The sequence below is a fragment of the Lithobates pipiens genome, unplaced genomic scaffold, assembly GCF_037356315.1.
Source record: "Lithobates pipiens isolate NorthernLeopardFrog02 unplaced genomic scaffold, aLitPip1_a1.2 Scaffold_16, whole genome shotgun sequence".
In the NCBI taxonomy this organism is placed as follows: domain Eukaryota; kingdom Metazoa; phylum Chordata; class Amphibia; order Anura; family Ranidae; genus Lithobates; species Lithobates pipiens.
The window spans coordinates 303,717,474-303,742,410 of NW_027507748.1; the positions used below are offsets into that span (position 1 = coordinate 303,717,474).

A 24,937-nucleotide genomic window follows, 5' to 3' on the forward strand; every position below is an offset into this window, starting at 1 on the left:
AGTGTTGGGTACATGCTCCAGGAGGATGCCCAGCGTTTTGAAGGCCCTGATGATGATACCCAGCTAGAGGAACGCAGTAGCGTGAGCGCAGAGAGAGGGGATGCTCAAGAAGGACAGCAATCTGGCAGTCATCTTCTACCAGCTGCAGCATACTGCCAGGTTTGCTTCAGTGATGAAGAGGGAGGGGATGATGAGGTCACTGACTCCACGTGGGTGCCTGATAGGAGAGAGGAGGAGGAGGAGGAGGAGGAGGAGGCACATCACCAACGAGGCAGGATGCCCTCCGGGGCCAGCTTAGGGGCAGCACACCGACTGAATCACACCGCAGATCTCCGCCTGTCCAGGAGCGTTATTCCAAAAGTTCTTTGGTGTGGGCTTTTTTTGACACCAATGAATCAGATCGTACCACTGCTATTTGCAACATATGTCTCAAGTGTATCTCGCATGGCCAAAACATCAGCGGCTTGGGCACCACATGCTTGACCAGACATATGCTGACCTGCCATGCAGCTCGTTGGCAAGCGTACCTTAAAGACCCACACCAAAGAACAAAGCAGACCTCTCCTTGCTCCTCATCAGCTGGGATCTCCAACCCCACTAGACCTTCAATCCTCTCTGAAACCTGCGCTGAGAGGAATGAAGGTGTAGAATTAAGTGTGTCACAGCCAAGTACTTGCGGGCACTCTGCTAGCAGTATACCCATGTCCGATTGTAGCAGGCAAATTTCCCTGCCCCAGCTGCTGGACCGTCGAAAGAAGTTCACTCCCAGCCATCCACATGCCCAGTGGTTGAATGCTAGCTTGGCTAAATTGCTAGCACTTCAACTGCTGCCTTTTCAGTTGGTAGACTTGGCCCCCTGAGTTTGTGCAATGTGCGGTTCCTCAGTAGCAGGTCCCCAAACGCCACTTTTTCTTACGGAAGGCAATTCTGGCTCTCTACCGGCATGTGGAAGGCAATGTCCATGCCTCTCTGGACAGGGCGTTCAACAGTAAGGTGCATATTACCGCTGAATCATGGTCCAGCAGGCATGGATAGGGGCGTTACCTATCTTTCACAGCCCATTGGGTCACTCTTCTGGCAGCTGGGAAGGATGCAGGACAAGGTGCAGTAGTGTCGGAGGTTGTTCCACCACCACGCCTCCAAAATGCTACTACTGGTTGTGACACACCTCTCTCCTCCACCCCCTCCACTTCTTCTTCCTCCATGGCCCCTTCGAGTGCGCTGTCCTTGGAATGAGTGGTGCTCCGTAGGCGTTCAAGGGGCTACGCAAGTATGCAGGCAAAAAGATGCCATGCCGTGCTTGTGCTAGTTTGTTTGGGGGACAGGAGCTACATTGGGGCAGATATTTTGTCAGCTCTGCAGGGGCAGGCCGAGAGGTGGTTGACGACACGCCAGCTTAAGCCAGGAATGGCAGTTTGCGACAATGGCACCAACCTCCTCTCTGCCCTCCCAACTGACCCATGTGCCCTGTGTGGCTCACGTCCTTAACCTGGTGGTGCAGCGGTTCTTGGGCAGGTACCCGGGCTTACAGGATGTCCTGAGGCAGGCCAGGAAAGTCTGTGTGCATTTCCGCCGATCATTTAATGCCAGTGCTCGGCTGGCTGAGCTCCAAAAGGAGTTGAACCTGCCCAAGAACCGCCTTATATGTGACATGCCCACCAGGTGGAACTCAACGTTGGGCATGCTGCAGTGGCTGCACACACAGCAGAGGGCCATCAATGAGTACCTGTGCAACTATGGCACCAGGACAGGGTCAGGGGAGCTCGTTTTTTTTTCACCATGCCAGTGGGGCATGATCAGGGATGCATGCACTGTCCTTTCACCATTTGAGGAGGCCATGAGGATGGTGAGCAGTGACAGTGCATGCATCAGTGACACTATACCTCTTGTCCACCTGTTGGAGCATACGCTTCGTGGAATAATGGACAGGGCATTTGAGGCAGAACAGAGGCAGGAAGAGGAGGATTTCCTTGCCTCTCGAGGCCCCCTTTATCCAGACAGTGTTACTGCTGTCCCACCCATCACACAGGAACAGGACGAGGAGGAGGAGGCTTGTGTCAGCATGGAGGTGGAGCCTGGCACTCAGCATCAGCAGCAGCAGTCTTTTAGGGATGATTTACAGTCCCAAGAAACAGATGGACTTGTACGTGGCTGGGAGGAGGTAGGTGCGGATCATGTTGTCCTTAGTGACCCAGAGGACTCCGGACCGAATGCCTCAGCTGACCTACGCTGCATGGCCTCCCTGATCCTGCAAAGCCTGCGGAAGGATCCTCGTATTCTTCGGATCAAGGAGAGGGACCATTACTGGCTGGCCACTCTCCTTGATCTACGGTACAAGGGTAAGGTTTCGGACCTTATCTTGCTGTCGCAGAGGGAGCAGAGAATGAGACATCTCCTGGAAGCCTTGCAGAAAGGTCTGCGCAACGCGTTCCCAGAGACTGGGAGGTTACAAACTCCTGGTCCTGGACAACGTGTTGCTGAGGCTTCGGTCAGTCACAGAAGGAGCGGTGGAGAAGGTGGCCGTCTGATTGATGCTTTCAGACCCAAGGTATGATCAGTTCCAGCAAACATCGCCAGCATCTGAGTTACATGATGCAGGAATACCTAGGGTCAAGGTCAGACTTGGACACCTTTCCCACCGAAAATCCTCTGGCTTACTGGGTCTTGAGGATGGATTACTGGCCAGAGCTTGCACAGTATGCAATTGAGCTACTGGCCTGTCCTGCATCCAGCGTTCTTTCGGAACGCAGCTTCAGTGCTGCTGGTGGCTTTGTATCCGATCACAGGGTGCACCTGTCCACCGATTCGGTTGATCGACTGACCTTCATAAAGATGAATCAGTCTTGGATCACCACCAGCTACCAAGCACCTGAAGCTGCTGTAATCAAATAATTTTTTTTTAAATGTTACATCCCTTCAAGACTGCCTATGCTGATGCTGAGTGACTGTCCTGTTATGTTGACTGACTATCCTCTTCCTCCTCAATGATCCCGCTGATATCTTGGAAGAACATTTTTGGTTCTGGGTGATGCTACCAGCTCAATTTTTCAGCCCCTGTTTAACAGGGGCGTGTAATTACAATTTTTGATGCAATGCTTTGCAGTAGGGCTTATTCTTGCACTCCAAATAGAGTATATGGGAGAGGTTCCAGTGTCGTGGCACCAGCACCAGTGCCTAAGGCCCAATTTTTTAGCCTCTGTTTAACAGGGGCATGTAAAACAATTTTTGATGCAATGCTTTACAGCAGGGCTCATTCCTGCACTCCAACTAGAGTATATAGTAGAGGTTGCAGTGTATAAGCCCAATTTTTCAGCCCCTGTTTAACAGGGGCATGTAATACAATTTTTGATGCAATGCTTTGCAGCAGGGCTCATTCCTGCACTACAACTAGAGTATATGGGAGAGGTTGCAGTGTCGTGGCACCAGCACCAGAGCCACCAGCCCAATTTTTCAGTCCCTGTTTAACAGGGGCATGTAATACAATTTTTGATGCAATGGTTTGCAGCAGGTCTCATTCCTGCACTCCAACTAGAGTATCTGGGAGAGGTTGCAGTATTGTGGCACCAGCGCCTAAGGCCCAATTTTTCAGCCCTTGTTTAACAGGGGCATGTAATTACAATTCTTGATATAATATTTCACAGCTGGGCCCGTTCCTGCTCCCACCGAGAGTAACTGTGAGGACTTATAGTGTTGTGGCACCAGCACCAGCACCCCAACCACCAAAGGTCCAATTTTTCTACCACTGTTCAACAATGGCATGTAATTACAATTCTTGATATAATAGTTCACAGCAGGGCACTCTAGTGCCCACCAAGAGTCACTTTGAGGGCTTACAGTGATGTGACAACACCAACACCTTAGGCTCCCATTTATGTAGAGCATATAGGGCAGGCCCCTACTTTCAAACATCCAACTTACAAACGTCTCCTACTTGCAAACGGAAGGAGACAACAGGAAGTGAGATGAAAAAAGACAGACTGCAAAAAAAAAATTATACAGTTTCTCAATGATTTTCATCCGTATTGCTGGAACCAGATATTACATTAAAACCGCAAGCAGTTTTAAATTACTTTTTTTCCGTTAAATGTCATTTTGTGCAGGTACTGTTCTAAACATGGGAAACACGTGCCACTTCACAGGCATACTATAGACACCCCCAGGCATGATATTTAAAGGAATATTTCACTTTTTTTCCCAATCGTCATTAAAATCAGTGCTTCCGAAAAAACAGCAGTTTAAAAGAAAAAAAATTTGGCATTGACCCATGTCCCCTGGGGCAGGAGCCAGGTCCCCAAACCCTTTTTAGGACAATATCTTGCATATTAGCCATTAAAATTAGCACTTCTTATTTTGAACGTTCCAGTCCCATAGACTTTAATGGGGTTCTAAATTATGCACAAATTTTTGGTCCGTTCGAAAGATCTGGTGTGAACCGAATCGGGGGGTGTTCGGCTCATCCCTAGTAGTTAGTATAGTGCTTAGAATAGAGGTGGGAGTGGGTTTAAGTTTAGGTTAAGTTTTGGCCAGACTTCTACTTTAACCATTCCCTACTCCACCTAAACCTTAAAAAATTTTTATATATTTAAAAAGGTTTTTTCACACAGGAAGTGTTGTCACGTCTTTTGCTTTCCAGCACAGCACTTTGCAGAAAAAAAAAATGTAATTAATAGAATCTGTTGACATCAATGTTTTGCTTTGCAATAGCGTGACTAAGCCAAGGTTATTTACGAAAGGCAAATCCACTTTGTACTGCCAGTGCACTTGGAAGTGCAGTCGCTCTAAATCTAAAGGGTAGATCTGAAATGAGTGGAAGCTCTGCTGATTTTATCATCCAATCATGTGCAAGCTAAAATGCTGTTTTTTATTTTCCTTGCATGTCCCTGTCGGATCTACAGTGACTTTACTTCCAAGTGCACTTTCAGTACACTTTCAAGTGCACTTGCAGTACAAAGTGGATTTTCCTTTAGTAAATAACCCCCATAGTGTATACATATGCATTTTTAGCCCTGCTTTTAAGAACTAGTATATTGGAAAGTGTACCTTGATAAAATTTGCATTGATAAAATCTGTATCTTCATCTGATGTTATCAGAGAGAGTTTCACACGACTATGGTCAACTGGAATACAAAAAGGCAGAGATGGATTAGCTGTTCACATCAATGTATTGGTTTGTTACATTGTGACAAAGCTATAAATATATATTTCTATTTTTAGATATAAATATATATATATATATATATATATATATATATATATATATATATATATATATTATTTATTTATACGTATATACATATACACACACATTTCTGTTCTATATTACAGTGTCAGTAGATTGACTTTTCTATACAACAAATGTCTAATATGTTTCTTAAAGTAAGTGGTTATAAAGGCAGAAGGTTTTTTTACCTCAATGCATTGCAAAGTGATGCCCTGAGAAAGCAATAAGGAGGATCAGACACAGTATACCAATTATAGAAATTAAATTATCTTTATTAATATATCAATAGTACTTTAAAACCACTAAATGTAAGACAATAACATTTAATGTGGAATTATATCCCAGCATACCCTACAATAAAAAACACACATACAAAGTTGACAAGGCTGTCACAATATTACGCCAGAACTATGGGCCCCACGCGGCGATCTGCGATTTTTATCATAACTGCAACATCACATGACAGTGATCACTGCTCCCGGTGACAGGGAGCAGTGATCTCTGTCATGACACAAGGCAGAATGGGGAAATGCCTTGTTTACATAGGCACTTCCCCATTCTGCGGCTCCGTGACACGATCACCAGTGAGACCGGTGGACATCGAGTCTGGTGGTCCCACGGGCACGGTCACCCTGCACGCGGTGGGCTCGGGGGGGGTTTGTAGAGTGTAGTGTCTTCATAGAGGGAATAACACATACTGACTTTATAAACCAGGCAACATTTATTACCGGAGAGGCGGTAGTAGAAAGAGTATTTACAGGAGTAAGGCACGTAGTTTCACACCAAGCATGGAGGTACAGATACACAGCACAGTCACTTCTGATGTAAGCGGTAAATGTATACATCAGCACTTTAGGTACTTTTCACTGACTAACACAGTATAAACCTAAGCACACAATGCATATCTGTAGAGGCTGACATTCACACGCGTTACTCGGAAACAACAGTATTTCTTCAGCAGATGGATATAGGCATCTGATACGCTTGTCCCACCCTAACAGCGAGGGCACCGGTTTTATTATCCGTCACGGGGAGTCTTTCATTTGACCAGGATTGCTGATACAGAACTCCGTAGGAACCCTGAGCTATCCCTCAAAGGCGGCTCTCTGTCCCTGTCTATGCACACACGTGAACTGAACTAAACGGGGCTGGTATTCTTATATAAGGTATCCATCCAAAAATGACCGACCAAATCTCCTGAGATTTGCTGTCCTATCAGGACAGCAAGCTTCTCCAAAAGGGTGCAGGAGACAATGATAGAGGCCAGACAACTCTGAACATATGTACAAATAAACATATCAAATCGACTGAAAAGTGAGTATATACACTTGCTAACCCACTTCTTCTTACAGCCAGCTAGGCTACCCTGCACTACAGCTGCCTACACGTGCGCCCACTACCCTCGAAAATTACAGGGGACGTACAGGTACACCCATTTGCCCACCGCTGCCATTGTGCTGATGTATATCAGTGTGCAGCGGTTGGCAAGTGGTTAAATGTCATCGTCTTACATTCAGTGGTTTTAACATACTAATGATATATTAATAAAGCTAATTTCATTTCTATAAATGGTATACCATGGCTGATCCTCCTTATTGCTTTCTCGAGGCACCTCTTTGCCCCATCTTTGCCCCATCCACTCCTTTTTACCAGTGACTATGTAGCTTTGAAGGTATGCCATCTAAATCAGACGAGTAACATTCCCCCTTAATAATTGAGTCCTCTCAATCATTAAGTCCTCTCAGTCCTCTCATCACTAAGTAAACTGGATTCATGTTTGCTTTTATTCTCTCTCCTCACTGGCTCAGAGGCAGCAGCAGGAGCCATTGGCTCCTGCTGCTGTCAATCGCAGCCAGTGAGGAGGAAGCAGGGGTAGGGGAAAGCGACTTGTTATGGGGGCACTCAGTATGGGGGAGAAGCCAGGAGTGCTGGTGAGGGACCTGAGAAGAGGAGACTTAAGGCTGCTCTGTGCAAAGCCCTTGCACAGGGCAGATAAGTATGGCATGTTTGTTATTTAAAATAAAATTACCTTTACATTCACTTTAAAGTGAGATTAAGACAAAACTTTTTGTTTGTTTTAGAATTAGAGAAAGTATATAACCTCTTTGATTGGGTTTTTTGTCCTGGCTGTGTCCCACTGTGGAGATTTCCCTTAACTTCCTGGAAAAAAAGGAGAGCAACTCTCGCAAAAGAATTTACATCTTAAGCCGCGTACACACGGGCGGACTGTCTGGCCTACTTAGTCCGCCGAAACACATTTCAGCGGACGGTCCGCTCGTGTGTGGGCTTCAGCGGACTTTTTCAGCGTGCAGTCTGGCGGACTAAGTATTTCGGAATTTCCGTAATACTGTCCGTCGGACTCGCATTTCGGCGGACAATCCGCCTGTGTGTGTGCCAGTCCGCCGTACTTTTGAAATGAGCAGACTTTTCCCGCCCATAGAAAAGTCCGCTCATTTCGAGCGTGTCTCCAGGTAGGCGGGGCCCGCGAAGGAGACGTCGCTGGCCCCGCCGCCTGGTATGGACTTAAAGGGGAACCCCAACGCCGAAAAAAATCGGCGTGGGGGTCCCCCCCAAGTCCACAACAGACCCTTGTCCGAGCACGCTACCCGGCCGGCCAGGAAAGGGGGGCGAGCGAGCGCCCCCCTCCTGAGCCGTACCAGGCCGCGTGCCCTCAACATGGGGGGTGCCTTGGGGAAGGGGGGGCCGCGCGGCCCCCCCACCCCAAAGCACCTTGTCCCCATGTTGATGAGGACAAGGGCCTCTTCCCGACAACTCTGGCCGTTGGTTGTCGGGGTCTGCGGGCGGGGGGCTTATCGGAATCCGGGAGCCCCCTTTAATAAGGGGGCCCCCGGATACCGGCCCCCCCACCCTATGTGAATGAGTATGGGGTACAATGTACCCCTACCCATTCACCTGTAAAATAAAAGTACCAAAAAAACACAACACACGAGATAAAATACTTTATTGCACAGCTCCGGGGGTCTTCCGTCTTCGGGGGTCTTCTCGCCGGACTCCTCCGCTATCTTCTTGTAGCTCTTTTGCTAGCGGAGGAGTCCGGCTTTCTTCCTCGCCGCCGGCCTCTTCTCCCGACTTCGGGGGTCTTGTCCCCCTCTTCGGTTCTTCTGCCGGGCCACCGCGCCTTCTTATAGCTCTTTTACAGGCGGTGGCCCGGTCTTCTGTTCCTGTTTGTACTTCTCGCGTATAGTATGACAGGTCATGAAAGATTTAATCTGATAAGATTCTCATGTGCTAGTAGAAAAAACTAAAAACTTTTGTTCCTTTATTTGTGAGAATACTAATAATAATGTAAGATATCTGGCATGGTTACCTTTAAAACTTTCTGTTAGATTGTAAAGAAGGTCTCTGTTGTGGTGTTTCTATTTCTTTTTTTGTATTTAGTCTACTGGGTGTAAAGATGTGTTTTTATAGTCTTTGCCTGTTTGTCAAATATTTTGTCATAAAAAAAAGAAATACTTTAAAAAAACTTTACAATCCTTCTAAATAATTAAAAACAACAAAAAATTCTATATTTTCTACTACTTTAGATGATCATTGTGAAATAGATGAAAAGATTCATTGATTGTCATTAGTTCCTCAAATTGCCGGCTCACACATGGATCGCACAGGAACAAGATCTGATAACAACATCTAAAGCCATCTTTTTCTCTCTTTATACAGTATATAATATATATATATTTATGGTCAAAGCCCTATGGCCGATACGGATATGAACAAGTAGCCTCTACCATAAGATTAACCACATGAAATGGACCTGAAGTGTGCCCTGGTCTGATGGTCGGTATACCAAAATAAGGGGGCATACCCTAGATTAGAAATTAATATATGTGAAGAGAAATGAATTTGAGAAATGCCCTGGAAAGGGGAAGGGAGGGTGGGTGCCGCGCACCGGAAACCGACAAAGACCACAGGCGAGCGGGCTGGTTAAATACCCTCCGGGCTCCTCCCATAAATTCAGGCCACCACACTGGCCTTCTTACTTATGGTCAAAGCCCTATGGCCGATACGGATATGAACAAGTAGCCTCTACCATAAGATTAACCACATGAAATGGACCTGAAGTGTGCCCTGGTCTGATGGTCGGTATACCAAAATAAGGGGGCAAAACATTCAGGTAGGGGTGCAGTTTTAATAGTTTTAGCATAATTAGTTGAGCAAGTTTGGTGAACGCTTGTGCCATTTCCACCCGAGGATTGGGAATGTACCGGGCGAGGTAGGCAGGGTCCCAAGTGCTTAGTCTTTCAATGACGTGACTTGGGACCCACGCCAACATGCTGCCAAGGGTGCTCAAATACTAAAGAGTGTCCACGGTATGGACCGGGGACGAGGTGTAGGCTGTGTAGAAGAACCCCATGTGTTTGGGAAACTGGCAGGTACACAAGTGTTGGCACGAAAGCAATAGGGAACTAGAGTCTACGCGTTCCGGTAGGAGTGACAGTAGGCAGTCAAGTGCGGTTACTTGATACCAAGCCCTGCTTCTCTATAGAAATGGACGTCCATCCTGGAGTCAGATTGCTGGGTTTTAGACACTGCAAGGAGGAGGATGAAATGAAGTCGGTAGCGAGCCAAGTAACGACTATGCAGAACTTGGCCTGCGGGATTGCTGAAGGCCTGGAATGAACATACAATGGACATTAAACTGGTGCCACCGGGCTAACTGCAGCGGTCTGCGCAGGAAGGACACAACCGAGATCGGTCCAGACCTGGCTTCAATAACAAGATGAGCCTCGGCCCAGTTGTCGGTGGTGAAAGCCACAGCCTGTCCTGTCCTGACATGACCCCAGATACGAGAGGCTGTCATGACCGGGTATAGTCTGAAGAGGGAGGAAGTCCAGGTAACCGGGGTTGAGGAGTATCCCTGATGCCATGGTCCTGTAAACCAGTGGTGGCCAAAAATTTCCGCGAAGCCTGTGTAGGCTGTGGCATCTGTCGCTACCAGGGGCGACAGGGGCATCGTAGACGGTTTAAACACCGATACATCAATCCATGCAGTAAGGAACCTTCCGACATTGACAGGTCTGCTATTGCCACGGCATCTAAATTAAGGATCTAAGAAGGGTCCTGTGTCCGTGAGAGGAGGACTAGGAGGCGTGACATAAAGATCGATCCTGGGGAATGGCCCGTATTGCAGATTTGAACATTCGTCAGGTAGTGTCTGTGTAGAACCTGGCTGCCAGTGCTACCAACGATAAATTGGCTAGGCCAGGGAAACCACAAAGGGCCAGGTAGATGGCCGCTTGGATGACTAGACTGGGGAATATGCGAGGATTTCATGTCCCTAAAGATGGCAGTTGTGATGGGCGAGCGTTTTCCGTTGGCTATGGGTGATGCCTCTGGATGCCTCGAAGTGGGGATCTTGCTGTATGAGCCATAAAGACAGGTGGCTCTCCGGGCCCTGTAAGGATGAGAAATGCTGAACGCTGGCTAGGTATAGCCTGAGCGTGTTACAGGAAGAAGCCAGTTGCGTGTGTCAACACGATCCAGGTGCTGGATGGAAGTTGAACTCAACTGTCCTAAGGGAGAGACCGACAGACAGGAAACGGTGAGTGGCTTGTAAGAAAAGCCACAGGAGACAAGTGGCCAACTAAGTGCTGCTGAAAACGACGTGTAGCCAGTTTGTGTGCCACTGAGAATGTGTGCTTGCAAAAGAATGATTGCAAGACGTTATGCTAAGTCGCGAGCCTTGGCACGATTGCAAAAGTAGTGTTTAAACGTGTGCTTGCGACAATTGCGTGGGAGTTTGTCACTGGAAATGTGTTCATAGTGACTGTGAGAAATTCGTGTTATCGCATGTGCTTTGCGAAGACTGCAGGAGTTGTGCTTGAACATGTGTTTGGGTGCATGCTTGCAACGATTGCAAGATGTTATGCCAAGATGCGTGCTTGCAACGATTGCAAGATGTTATGCCAAGATGCGTGCTTGCAACGATTGCAAGATGTTGTGCTAGGATGCGTGCCTGCAACGATTGCAAGGAGTTACACCAGGATGCATGCTAGCCATGACCGCAAGATGTTATGCTAGGATGCGTGTGTGCAATGATTGCTAGAAGTTATGCCAGGATGCGTGCCTGCAATGATTTCAAGGAGTTATGCCAGGATGCGTGCCTGCAACGATTGCAAGAAGTTATGGTAAGATACATGGGTAGCCAGGTTGGAAAAGACAGAAGTCCATCCAGTCCTAACCACAAATCAAACAAATATCGCACAACCCGACACACCCAATTCTGCACCCACAGCTGATCCAGAGGAAGGCAAAAAACCCCAGCAGAGCATGGCCCAATTTGCTACAGCAGGGAAAAAATTCCTTCCTGATCCCCCGAGAGGCAATCGGATTTTCCCTGGATCAACTATACCTATAAAATAAGTACCCCGTTACAATGTACATTTAGGAAAGTATCCAGGTTTTTCCCAAAGCAATCTATTGAGCCAGCCGGAACTGCCTGCTAGCAATGATTGCAACAAGTTTGTGCCTGGACATCTGCTCGCAATGATTGCAGAGGTCTTATGCTCGAATGCGTGCTAGCAATGATTTGCCAGAGGTCTATGCCTGAATGTGTGCTTGCAATGATTGCAAGAAGTCTATGTTTGGATGCGTGCCTGCAACGATTGCAAGAAATCTACGCTTGAATGCATGCTTGCCATGACTGCAAGAAGTCTACGCATGGATGCGTGTTTAGCAATGATTGCAAGAAGTCTATTATTGTATGCGTGCTTGCTACGACTGCCAGACTTCCATGCTTGAATGCGTGCTTGCAACGATTGCACGAAGATTATGCTTGGTGCGTGCTTGCAATGATTTGCAAGAAGTCTATGCTTGGATTCGTGCTTGCAACGATTGCAAGAAGTCTACGCTTGTATGCGAACTTGCAACGACTGTACGACGTCCATGCTTGAATGCGTGCTCGCAACGGTTGCAAGAAGTCTACACTTGAACGCGAGCTTGCAACGATAGCGAGAAGTCCAGGCTTGTATGCATACTCGCACCAACTGCAAGACGTCCATGCTTGACTGCGTACTAGCAACGATTGCAAGAGGTCCATGCTAGGATGCGTGTTTGCAACGATTGCCAGAAGTCTACGCTTGGATGCGTGTTTGCAACGATCGCAAGAAGTCTACGCTTGTGTGTGTCCATGCTTGGATGCGTGTATGTAAAGATTGCAAGAAGTCTATGCTTGAATGCGTGCTTGCAACGATTGCCATAAGTCTGTGCCTGGGGATGTGTTTGCATGTCAGATGCGACCGACTCGAAACGTGGCACTGTATACTACGGTCCATTTAATGAAAACCTGTTATGACAGAGGCACAAGCCGGTCATGCCGTGACTGACGATGAACCGGACTCTGGAGCATGCACTGAAATGAGGCTAAAACACTGGGGCACACCGTAACGAATCGGTGCATGTATGCAACTGGATTCGAAACGGAGCGCGGTACGCGGCGGAGAAATTTATTTGATTGCCATGACAGAGGCATGAATCGGTCGTGCCGCTGTTGCGACTATCCGTTAACCGTGCATGCTCTAAAGCAAGTACTGGAATGTAGTGATGGCCGAACGGTTCGCCCGGCGGTCGTTTCGCGGCGAATTTCCGACTTTCGCCGTCCGCGGGTTCGAACGCCTTTTTCCGTCGTTCGCCCCGGCGGACTTACGTGTTTAATGTATACAAGAACTTTAACCTTTCGTGACACGTTTATCATGTGTTACAGGACAACCAATTGAGACATGACAGCTCATGGACACTTGGACATTCCCCCTAACCTATAAATACACCCGATCCGGTGGCCATTTTACATTCTTTCTTCTGTCACTGTAGGGAAAGGATCCTGTGTGGAGTAGGGACAGAGAAAACGCTAGCTATTTGGTACACAAAAGTTCTTTTCAGGACTGGTATAGGTGTTAGGTCAGCAGCCTGAGTTTCTTTTGTCAGTTTAGATAAAGGGACAGAGCGCTGTATGCTGCTATTTTAGGGACAGCTCAGCCAGATTAGTCTTTCTTCATCATCATCATCATCATCATCATTAGCTGTTACTATCAGGTCCACAAAAGAGCTGTTCCAGCTAATCGTTCCAGCCTACTCTTTTTTGCCAATTTGTATAGGGACAGGCAGGAAGCAGTGTGTCAGGCAGTGAGGATAATTTTAAAGACTTGCTGTTACTATTAGTTCCACAAAGGTTCTTTTCAGGACTGGTATCAGTGGTACGGTAATAGGCTTGTACACGTATAATATTCTTTCTTCCAAATATAGAAAGAATATTATACTTGACTGCTGCCCTTCTGCTGCAGTCTGCTAATCATTCACAACTCACTTGTTCCACAAAGCTCTTTATCAGGACTGGTAACTTGGTCTGTCTAGGGTGCTACGGTACATAGGCTTGGGTGCGGTACAGTCTGCTGTTCTGTAAGGACCGCTATCGGTCCACAATACATAGGGTTGCCGTGCACTACTGCTGACCGCTGCCCTATACTGCAGCAGTCCTTCATTGGTATAGGGACTGACGTACAGTCTGCTAATCACTAACACACAACCTGCTTGGTCCACAAAAGTTCTTATAAGGACTGGTAACTTGGTATAGGGTGCTACGGTACATAGGCCTGAGTGCGTTACAGTCTGCTGTTCTGTAAGGACCTCTATCGGTCCACAATACATAGGGTTGCCGTGCACTACTGCTGACCGCTGCCCTATACTGCAGCAGTCCTTCAGCGGTATAGGGACTGACGTACAGTCTGCTAAACACTAATACACAACCTGCTTGGTCCACAAAAGTTCTTATAAGGACTGGTAACTTGGTATAGGGTGCTACGGTACATAGGCTTGAGTGCGGTACAGTCTGCTGTTCTGTAAGGACCGCTATAGGTCCACAATAGATAGGGTTGACGTGCACCACTGCTGACCGCTGCCCTATACTGCAGCAGTCCTTCAGCGGTATAGGGACTGACGTACAGTCTGCTAAACACTAATACACAACCTGCTTGGTCCACAAAAGTTCTTATAAGGACTGGTAACTTGGTATAGGGTGCTACGGTACATAGGCTTGAGTGCGGTACAGTCTGCTGTTCTGTAAGGACCGCTATCGGTCCACAATAGATAGGGTTGACGTGCACCACTGCTGACCGCTGCCCTATACTGCAGCAGTCCTTCAGCGGTATAGGGACTGACGTACAGTCTGCTAAACACTAATACACAACCTGCTTGGTCCACAAAAGTTCTTATAAGGACTGGTAACTTGGTATAGGGTGCTACGGTACATAGGCTTGAGTGCGGTACAGTCTGCTGTTCTGTAAGGACCGCTATAGGTCCACAATAGATAGGGTTGACGTGCACCACTGCTGACCGCTCACCTATACTGCAGCAGTCCTTCAGCGGTATAGGGACTAAGAGTTTTGTCACAGGGTCATTTAAAAAATGACATGCAGAGGAAGAGGCAGGCCCTTCCGCAGGGGTGGTAGGGGTAGGGCAGGAGCAACAGGCTTGAGCCAAAGTGGGAAGTTGCAGAAGGTGCGTTCAATTACTTTAAAGGATGCACCAGACTTGGTTGAGTGGCTCGCTCAGCCTTACTCTTCTGCACCCTCCTCATCCTCTCGATCTGCACCCTCTTCTTCACTCTCTGCTATGTGCACCCCCAAAGACACTACCACCAACAACACGACCACCACCACCACCACCACATACCTTCCGCTTGAGTCACTGGAATTATTTTCCGATCCATATCAAGAGGACATTTCTGATGCGCAGCCACTCTTGGTATTGGATCAGGAAGAGGAGGTAGCAACAAGCGCTACTCAGCAGTCTGACGCCAGTACCCAGATCAGCCCAAGGAGGAGGTTGGTCCCCGGTGTTGCTGCCTACTCTACTTATAGCGGTGGGGAAGGTGACGTTGATGATGACGTGTCTAGTGATGTCACGTGGGTGCCCACAAGAGAGGAAGAGGAGGGGAGTTCAGAGGGAGATATGGACCAGCAGATAGGGAGGAGAAGCAGCAATGACTTACATTGCACAGCAGGGACAAAGCAGACTGCAAATGTATCAGGAGCGAGTCATCGACCATGTACGGTCACATCTGGCGCTCCCAGGACACCGGCACATGGCTCCGCAGTGTGGGCTTTTTTTAACGTGTCCGCTGCTGACAATAGCGTTGCCATCTGCAATCTTTGCAGTCAACGCGTTAGTCGCGGTAAGCCCAATACTCACCTAGGGACGACCGCCTTAAGAAGGCACATGAGCAGCCATCACCGAGCCCAGTGGGAGCAACGGAACACACAAAGCCACACTGCAGGCTCTCACCGTCCAGCCTCGTCTTCTACTTCTCCTTCTCCTCTCTCCTCACAATTGTCCTCCACTCCACCTTCCATCACGCCAAGCTCACATTTTTCTGCAAAAAGGCAGGCTTCCGTGGGCCTAATGTTTGAGCGTAAAAAAATGATGACGCCGGATAACCCTCTTGCCCAACGGTTGGCGGCTGGCTTGTCAGAACTCATAGCCCGCCAACTACTGCCATATAAACTGGTGGACTCGGAGGCCTTTCGCAAATTTGTGGCCATTGGAACACCACAATGGAAGGTCCCAGGAAGGAAGTATTTCTCAGAGAAGGGCATCCCAGAGCTATATGGCCATGTTCAGCGGCAAGTGAATGTATCTCTGGCACACAGTGTCGGTGCCAAGATACATCTGACCACAGACACGTGGTCTAGCAAACACGGGCAGGGAAGGTATATCAGTTTTACTGCCCACTGGGTGAACCTTCTGACGGCCGTCAAGCATGTAACCCGTGGCACCCGTGTAGATTTGGTTTTACCGCCACGGATTGCATGCAGGCCTGACTCTTCTTCTCCTCCTCCTACTCCATCCTCCTCCCTCTCCTCCTCAGCTGCCTCCTCCTTTTCCGCTGCTAGCGTCTCTTCCACTGCACCGCCCAAGCTCCCCAGAACCTATTCCACATGCCAGGTGAGACGTTGCCATGCCGTGCTGCGTCTGTTGTGCCTGGAAGCAAAGAGCCACACTGGCCCGGCACTCCTTTCAGCTTTGCGTTCACAGGCAGATGAGTGGCTAACACCGCTCAATTTGACAGTTGGTAAAGTGGTGTGTGACAACGGTGCCAATCTGCTTAGCGCATTGAAACAGGGCAAAATCACGCACGTGCCGTGCATGGCACACGTCTTAAACTTGGTCGTGCAGCGATTCCTTGTCAAATACCCTGGGGTCCAGGACATCTTGCGGCAGGCAAGGAAAATCTCGGCCCATTTCAGAAGATCTTACACGGCCATGGCTCGCCTTGCTGACATTCAGCGGCGACACCATCTGCCGGTCAGACGTCTTATTTGCGATTGCCCGACGCGATGGAACTCAACCTTCTATATGCTTGATAGGCTGCTCCAGCAGAAACGTGCAGTTAACGTCTACCTGTATGAACTCTGCGAAAGAAACGGTTCTGGGGAGCTGGGTTTTTTTTCACCGCGCCAGTGGCTGCTCATGCGCGACACATGCAGACTTCTGCGGCCATTTGAGGAGATCACCAAACTGGTCAGTCGCAGCCATGGCGCCATCAGTGACATGGTACCTTATGCCTTCTTTCTGGAGCGTGCATTGCGTCGTGTCATTGATCAGGCTGTGGAGGAGCAGGAGCGGGAAGATGAGGAAGTCGCAATGCTGGATGAATTCCCAGGGGGGGCTACTCTATCTGAGACAAGTCAACAACAGGAGTCTGATGAGGAGTCAGAGGAGGATGGTGCCGGGGCGGATGAGCAGGAGCAAGAAGAGCATGCTTTAAACCTTTCTGGGATCCCTGTTGTGCGAGGATGGGGAGAGGAGAATGAAGAGGACGACATTATCCTGGATGATGAGCAGGAGCCAGGCCACCACACCGCTTCCACTTTAGTGCAAATGGGGGCCTTCATGCTCCAGTGTTTTAATAGGGACCCCCGTATAAAAAGCATGAGGGTCAAGGACCAGTACTGGGTGGCAACGTACTTAGACCCCCGGTACAAACACAAAATGGCGGAAATGTTACCGCCGTCGCAGAGGGCTGTCAGAATGCAGCACTTCCAGGCCTTGCTTCGAGAAATGCTGCATTCTGCTTTTGCGTGCGCTGGCAGAGGAGCAATTCCCACTCCCAGAGAAGGATTTGCGGGTACCAATCCAACAGCGCCTGCAAGAAGAGGCCGGTTTGAAGATGTGTTGGTGACTTCGGATATGAGGTCATTCTTTCAGCCGACCCATCGACAGGTGTCATCCGGATCCAGCATCAGGGAACGCCTAGACCGTCAGGTGTCCGACTACATTGGGTTAACGGCCGATGTGGACGCTCTGAGGAGTGATGAACCCCTAGACTACTGGGTGGGCAGGCTTGACCTCTGGCCAGAGCTTGCCCAATTTGCAATCGAACTGTTGGCTTGCCCCTCATCCAGTGTCCTGTCCGAAAGGACGTTCAGCGCAGCAGGGGGGATTGTGACCGATAAGCGTACTCGCCTAGCTCACCACAGTGTTAACTACCTCACATTTCTAAAAATGAATGAGGCATGGATCTCGGAGGAATTCAACACATGTGATCAGTAGACCATGTATATGTCTATAAACAATTTTTGGAATCAAGCACACAGACCTTCTTAATTCATTTGGCTCACTTCCCTGACCCAAAAAAGCACACCGTACTATATGCCCCTACCCTCCTCTTTGAAGAGGTTGAGCGGTGTCATATTTCTACTGGGGCTGCTTATTATGAGGGGTTCCCACCATCCCTGTGCTGTGCTGACTTCCTCCTGGGTGTTCTTATTATGAGGGGCTCCCACCATCCCTGTGCTGTGCTGACTTCCTCCTGGGGGTTCTTATTATGAGGGGATCACACCATCCCTGTGCTGTGCTGACTTCCTCCTGGGGCTGCTTACGGTGCTGCTGTCAGCGCTGTATGTCACGGAGCTGCTGTCAGCGCTGTATGTCACGGAGCTGCTGTCAGCGCTGTATGTCACGGAGCTGCTGTCAGCGCTGTATGTCACGGAGCTGCTGTCAGCGCTGTATGTCACGGAGCTGCTGTCAGCGCTGTATGTCACGGAGCTGCTGTCAGCGCTGTATGTCACGGAGCTGCTGTCAGCGCTGTATGTCACGGAGCTGCTGTCAGCGCTGTATGTCACGGAGCTGCTGTCAGCGCTGTATGTCACGGAGCTGCTGTCAGCGCTGTATGTCACGGAGCTGCTGTCAGCGCTGTATGTCACGGTGCTGCTGTCAGCGCTGTATGTCACGGAGCTGCTGTCAGCGCTGTATGTCACGGAGCTGCTGTCAGCGCTGTATGTCACGGAGCTGCTGTCAGCGCTGTATGTCACGGAGCTGCTGTCAGCGCTGTATGTCACGGAGCTGCTGTCAGCGCTGTATGTCACGGTGCTGCTGTCAGCGCTGTATGTCACGGAGCTGCTGTCAGCGCTGTATGTCACGGAGCTGCTGTCAGCGCTGTATGTCACGGAGCTGCTGTCAGCGCTGTATGTCACGGAGCTGCTGTCAGCGCTGTATGTCACGGAGCTGCTGTCAGCGCTGTATGTCACGGAGCTGCTGTCAGCGCTGTATGTCACGGAGCTGCTGTCAGCGCTGTATGTCACGGTGCTGCTGTCAGCGCTGTATGTCACGGAGCTGCTGTCAGCGCTGTATGTCACGGAGCTGCTGTCAGTGCTGTATGTCACGGAGCTGCTGTCAGCGCTGTATGTCACGGAGCTGCTGTCAGCGCTGTATGTCACGGAGCTGCTGTCAGCGCTGTATGTCACGGTGCTGCTGTCAGCGCTGTATGTCACGGAGCTGCTGTCAGCGCTGTATGTCACGGAGCTGCTGTCAGCGCTGTATGTCACGGAGCTGCTGTCAGCGCTGTATGTCACGGAGCTGCTGTCAGCGCTGTATGTCACGGAGCTGCTGTCAGCGCTGTATGTCACGGTGCTGCTGTCAGCGCTGTATGTCACGGAGCTGCTGTCAGCGCTGTATGTCACGGAGCTGCTGTCAGTGCTGTATGTCACGGAGCTGCTGTCAGCGCTGTATGTCACGGAGCTGCTGTCAGCGCTGTATGTCACGGAGCTGCTGTCAGCGCTGTATGTCACGGTGCTGCTGTCAGCGCTGTATGTCACGGAGCTGCTGTCAGCGCTGTATGTCACGGAGCTGCTGTCAGCGCTGTATGTCACGGAGATGCTGTCAGCGCTGTATGTCACGGAGCTGCTGTCAGCGCTGTATGTCACGGAGCTGCTGTCAGCGCTGTATGTCACGGTGCTGATGTCAGTGCTCTGTATTACGGTGCTGCTGTCAGTGCTCTGTATCTCCTGCACCCTCTTGTTTGCCTACCCTGGTCCCTGACCTTCCCTCTCCTCCATTGCCTTCATTAGCTCCATAGTCCTGAATTGTCAGAACAATTTCCCAAATAAAAAAAAAATGCTTGTAGTTATCGATCCCAAATTCACCTCATACATGTATTATGCTATTGTCCAGGTGGTGGGACTACGTGCTACCCCCTAATAATTACCCCGTGGCCGCAAATTCGACCTAAAGGTTTGCGAAATTCGCCTCCCATTGAAGTCAATGGAGCCCGCGGCGAACGGTCGTTTTCGCGAACGTTTGTGTCCGTTCGCGTTTCGCGTTCGCGAAACGTCCCGTCGGAAGTTCGTCCATCACTACTGGAATGTGGCTGAAATACCTGGGGCGTGCCGGGACGAATCGGTGCATCGTAGATGCGACTGGATTCATATCGGACGTCCTACGTGACAGTGAAATTGATTTCCCATGACAGAGTCATGAATCAGAGAACCGAAACCTGCAACCGATAATGAATCCTGACTCTGGAGCATGTACTGAAATGAGGCCGTAACCAACTGGGGCACACCGAAACGAATCGGTGCATCACGGATGCGACTAGATTTGAATCGGAGCGCGGTAAGTGACAGTGAAATGAGTGACAAAAGTTTGCCATGACAGAGGCCCGAATCGGTCGTGCCGCGATTGCGACTGACAACGAACGGGGCTCCGGAGCATGTACTGAAATGAGGCCGAAAATACCTGGGGCACGCCGGGACGAATTGGTGCATCGTAGACGCGACTGGATTCGTATCGGAACGTGATACGTGACAGTGAAATGATCCCATGACAGAGACCTGATCGCTTAGCAACGAGCGGGCTCTGGAGCATGTACCGAAATGAGGCCAACACAACTGGGACACGTCGATCGAACCTGTGCGTTTTCTTGAGAAATGTGACTGGTTTCGACTCGAACGTACTAGGTGACAGTGAAATGATTCCCATGACAGAGACCCAATCGATCAGCCACGAGCGAGCTCTGGAGCATGTACCGAAATGAGGCCAACGTAACTGGGACACGTCGATCGAACCTGTGCGTTTTCTTGAGAAATGTGACTGGTTTCGACTCGAACGTACTAGGTGACAGTGAAATGATTCCCATGACAGAGACCCGATCGATTAGCCACGAGCGAGCTCTGGAGCATGTACCGAAATGAGGCCAACGTAACTGGGACACGTCGATCGAACCTGTGCGTTCGAGAACTGCGACTGGTTTCGATTCGAACGTACTAGGTGACAGTGAAATGAATTCCCATGACAGAGACCCGATCGATTAGCCACGAACGAGCTCTGGAGCATGTACTGAAATGCGGCCAAGCAGTTAGGGGCACATCGGAATGAATCGGCGCATTTAGCGGATGCTACTGGATTCGAAACGGAGCGCCGTGCGTAACAGAAATGAGTGAAATGATGAAATGACCTACGTGAGCCAGCTATGGCAGAGGTAGGAGTCGTTGTGCCGTGAGACATGACTGGCAACGATTTTGACTGTGGAACACAGTAACGAGACTATATAGCAAGTACTAAAACAGTGCAGTTTTTCCTACCAGCAATATCTACCGAAATGACGCCCGTGAAATGAAGGGCGCTGCGAAATTGGAGCGTATTGAGTGATAACAACCGGTATCATAACGAACGATTCGATATTTCAGGTTTTAACGACACTAAAAATAGTACAGAAAGGTCAATCGAGACCCTTACCTGCGGCAGTCGAGCTGGCGACGTTGTACAGAGCCGGCGACGTTGTACAAAACGAACGGGAAAGAAAACCACGAGAGACGTTTTTGTCCGAATGGAAACGAAACACGAGCCGTCGGCCTAGTGACGTAGTGCCGCGCACCGGAAACCGACAAAGACCACAGGCGAGCGGGCTGGTTAAATACCCTCCGGGCTCCTCCCATAAATTCAGGCCACCACACTGGCCTTCTTACATATATATATATATATATATATATATATATATATATATATATACATATATATATATATATATATATATATATAGAGAGAGAGAGAGAGAGAGAGAGAGAGAGAGAGAGATTATATTTACAAATGAATAATCATTTCGAACATAGTAGTTTTCTTTCAATAAATACTTTGCACAATGTATAAATGTGTATCTACTGTTCATTATAGTGTATTATTGTTAAAAGATAGATAACACATTGTCTGTTATCACTGGATCACTGGTTCATTGTTTATATTATTTTGTATTTTTTTATTATTATATTGTGTATCGCTCCAGTTCATTGCATATTGTGTATTTAGCTGGTATATTTATCCAGCATTATCCTATATCAACACCACACAATTCTTATACTGTTTATTAGCTATAATTATTTTATATACTATTGTAAGTGCCCCTAGGGATATTAAGTGTTGATGATGATGATTAGTCACTTTATTCTCTTATCAGTCTGCCCTTCATTTTTCCCCAACACACCATTTCTCTCTATTCTGCCATCATACATACAGCTTTGTCCCCCTGCCTCAATCAACTGCGAATATATATATATATATATATATATATATATATATATATATATATATATATATATATATAGTACAATGCATATTCCATATATCATGTACTGAATCATTTAGTATACATATCATGTAAACCATGTGCTAAACATATAGATACAAATAAAAAATATGTGAGTTAAAATATAATAATCATGCTGGGTCTATTTATTCACAAAATCTTTTTTTTTCACATAATAGTATTTATTAATTTAGATTTTAATATCAAGCAATTATAACTTTTTTTTTCATCTTAAAGTGATTGATATTATTTATTTTTATTATATTATATATTGTTTATTTTATATTTTATGTTACCTCATTTTGTTTTTATCTTCTACTTGGTGTTCTACACATCTATGCTAAGGAAGTGGCCATTTCAGTGGCTTGAAATGCTTTGCTGGTGTTTTTTTAATTCCCGCATTATAAAAAAAAAAAAGACCTACCTTTTGTACAGATAATGTTTCAATACAGGTGATTCTACTGATCTCCCCTCTCTTCTCCTGATCTCTTTACCGTAATGATAGTTTTTCATACTCTGAATTTAAGGACACGTTATTGTGTGGAAAAGTGGTCCTAATATAGGAAAATATATACATCTTTTTGGGGTTTGAAAATTGATGATTAGGTTACATAGCAACTGTGGTAAGAGAGCTTAAAGATGTAGTTAAGCCTATGGCTTCTTGGAGCTCAGCAATAACAATGATTCTAGACTATTTCTTTCTTTCTCCCTCACTGTACTGAATCATAGAAGCACCTTCATGATAGGTTAGTAAGCTGGATGATGTATTCATGCTCACAAAATATGTAATATAGGGAAGGGTATATGTGAATAAAGCATGCATGCAGTGCAGTAACCAAGCACTTAACACAACAGTATTAGCACACCATAAATTGCTGTGCTATAAAGAACTATAGATATGGAAATTAAAGAGGATTTCATTGCATGCATTTCAAAATATTAAAGATAGGTCTGCAGTAAAACACATACAGCAATTATTGTTTTAAACAGTCCAAGTTTTATGAAAAGATCACTACACACAAGTATGTTGATAGTGTTGGCACTATATCCCTGGGGTAACAGAGATGTCCTACTCACATGGAAGGATGTCTTTATAGCGATTCTTCTTGAAGTTCTCAGCACTTTCTGCAGCCTTGGTGGTATAGTTGTTATCTGATTTGTACTTTGCGGATTGTCTTTTCAGATTCTGGTGTACAGTAAAAACATCATGAGTTATGTGCTGATATTATAATTAACATATGTAGTTAGGATTAATGTAAAACTAATTTAAAATCAGTTTAAAGTCAGGAGTTTGTTTTAAAATGTTGATGCAATCACTAAATATATCCAGTCACCACTTTACATTTTAGCATTTACTTAGCATTCCTTGTAATACACCTGTACTGACAGTACTGCTCATGCAGAAGCAGAACAAGATAACTGCACAAATGGCAAATGAGAACAAGAGATTTTGTTTTCCTGACGCCTTCATGGCAGCACACACTGGGTTGTGACTCCGCCCCCACAACCTGACAGGATTGGTTAACTATAAATTTGAAGGGGAGACCTCCCGCTGCATTCTCTTTTTTATCCTCACCTGACAGGTTGGAGCGTTCGAGTTTCAAAGATACCTACAGATGAATAAGCCTCTTACCGCCTCACCCCAGCAGGTTCAAGCCTCTCCTGTTTGGAAGTCCCTCCTGTACAGTCTCTAAATGAGCTCTATGGAGGGAATCCCCGTTCTGGTGGTCTCAGGGGACTTCTCATGGATTTTTTTATAGGCTTTAAATAAGCCTTTATTATGCAGTGGGCTCCCTTTTTATATATCCTGTTCGTTTGTCTGCTTAAAGTACATTCTCCTATCTTACTTTTCTTGCAGGAGTGGCTGGGTCTTGCTGTCCTCCGGGACAGCTGTCATGGCCGCCGCTAGTGTCCTCGCCGCTCTGCGCATGTCTGTTGGCATCTGGTTGTTTTTTCTTTCCGAAGAGAGGGTTTTTCCCTCTTCCAAGATGGCGCCGGCATCCTCGAGCCGTTCTGCGCATGCGCGGAGCGTCATTCGGCGCCGTTATGGCGCCGTTTTTAAAATCACAGCTGTATGCTTCTGCATGCTGCTGTTTGCAAATTACTGCCCTGTATTTCGGTTATCAGCTGGATAAGGTAAGAATTTTCCTTATTTTTCTACTGTGGCTGCATAGTTCTTTGTGTGTATATACTCCTCCTGTTTTGCAGATGCTAAAATTTTTAAAGGGACAGGTTTTCAAAAAAAAAAAAAAAAAAAATTCTTTAAAAAAAAAAAAAAAAATGTATGTTTTTTAATTATTTGTTTATTATCGGTATCGCAAGGAAAATTCTTTTCTTCTTCCTTCAGCCTACTCTGTCTACCTTTTTTCATGGAGTCCACTGCCCACGCAGACCATCGACAGCTGGAAAGGTAAGAGGCTCTACAAGTCGTAGGTGAGTATTGAAGGGGAAAAAGAGTGCCGACTGCTAAAGATGCTGCTTTTCTTGCAGCCCTACCAGATCAAGGGGAGCAAGTTCCAGGCATGGAAGAGGCTCAAGTCGCACTTCCAGTAGGAGATCGCACAGAAGTCGCTCCAGGTCCTCATCTCGTCAGAGACATGGTCGCTCCCACCACGGTCGCACTCGGCATAGCCGCTCGGATCACAGGTCTCCTTCCTCTCATCACAGCCATCGCACCAGACCCGCAGCTAACGCCTGCTGGATATGTGGCGCACCGGCCCTTCCGGAGAAGCTTGCCTGTCGCTCTTGCTTCAATGAAGCAACTAAAGAGAAGGAAGCAGACGCCAGAATTGCGACTGACCTCATAAGGGAATCAGTGCGTGAATCTATTTTGGCAACAGCACCTG

The 24,937-nt window shown here is 47.6% G+C and overlaps 1 protein-coding gene across 1 annotated transcript in view; it reads right to left on the reverse strand.

Annotated features, from left to right (window-relative positions):
- Nucleotides 1–24,937, reverse strand: part of PTPN22 (protein tyrosine phosphatase non-receptor type 22) — a 195,492-nt gene that overhangs the window by 79,710 nt on the left and 90,845 nt on the right. Inside the window, exons 2-3 of the mRNA XM_077481564.1 lie at nucleotides 23,169–23,277; nucleotides 5,041–5,117 (exon numbers count right to left, since the gene is read on the reverse strand). Of these exons, the coding sequence (XP_077337690.1) occupies nucleotides 5,041–5,117; nucleotides 23,169–23,277 (186 nt within the window). The remainder of the gene's footprint in view (nucleotides 1–5,040; nucleotides 5,118–23,168; nucleotides 23,278–24,937) is intronic.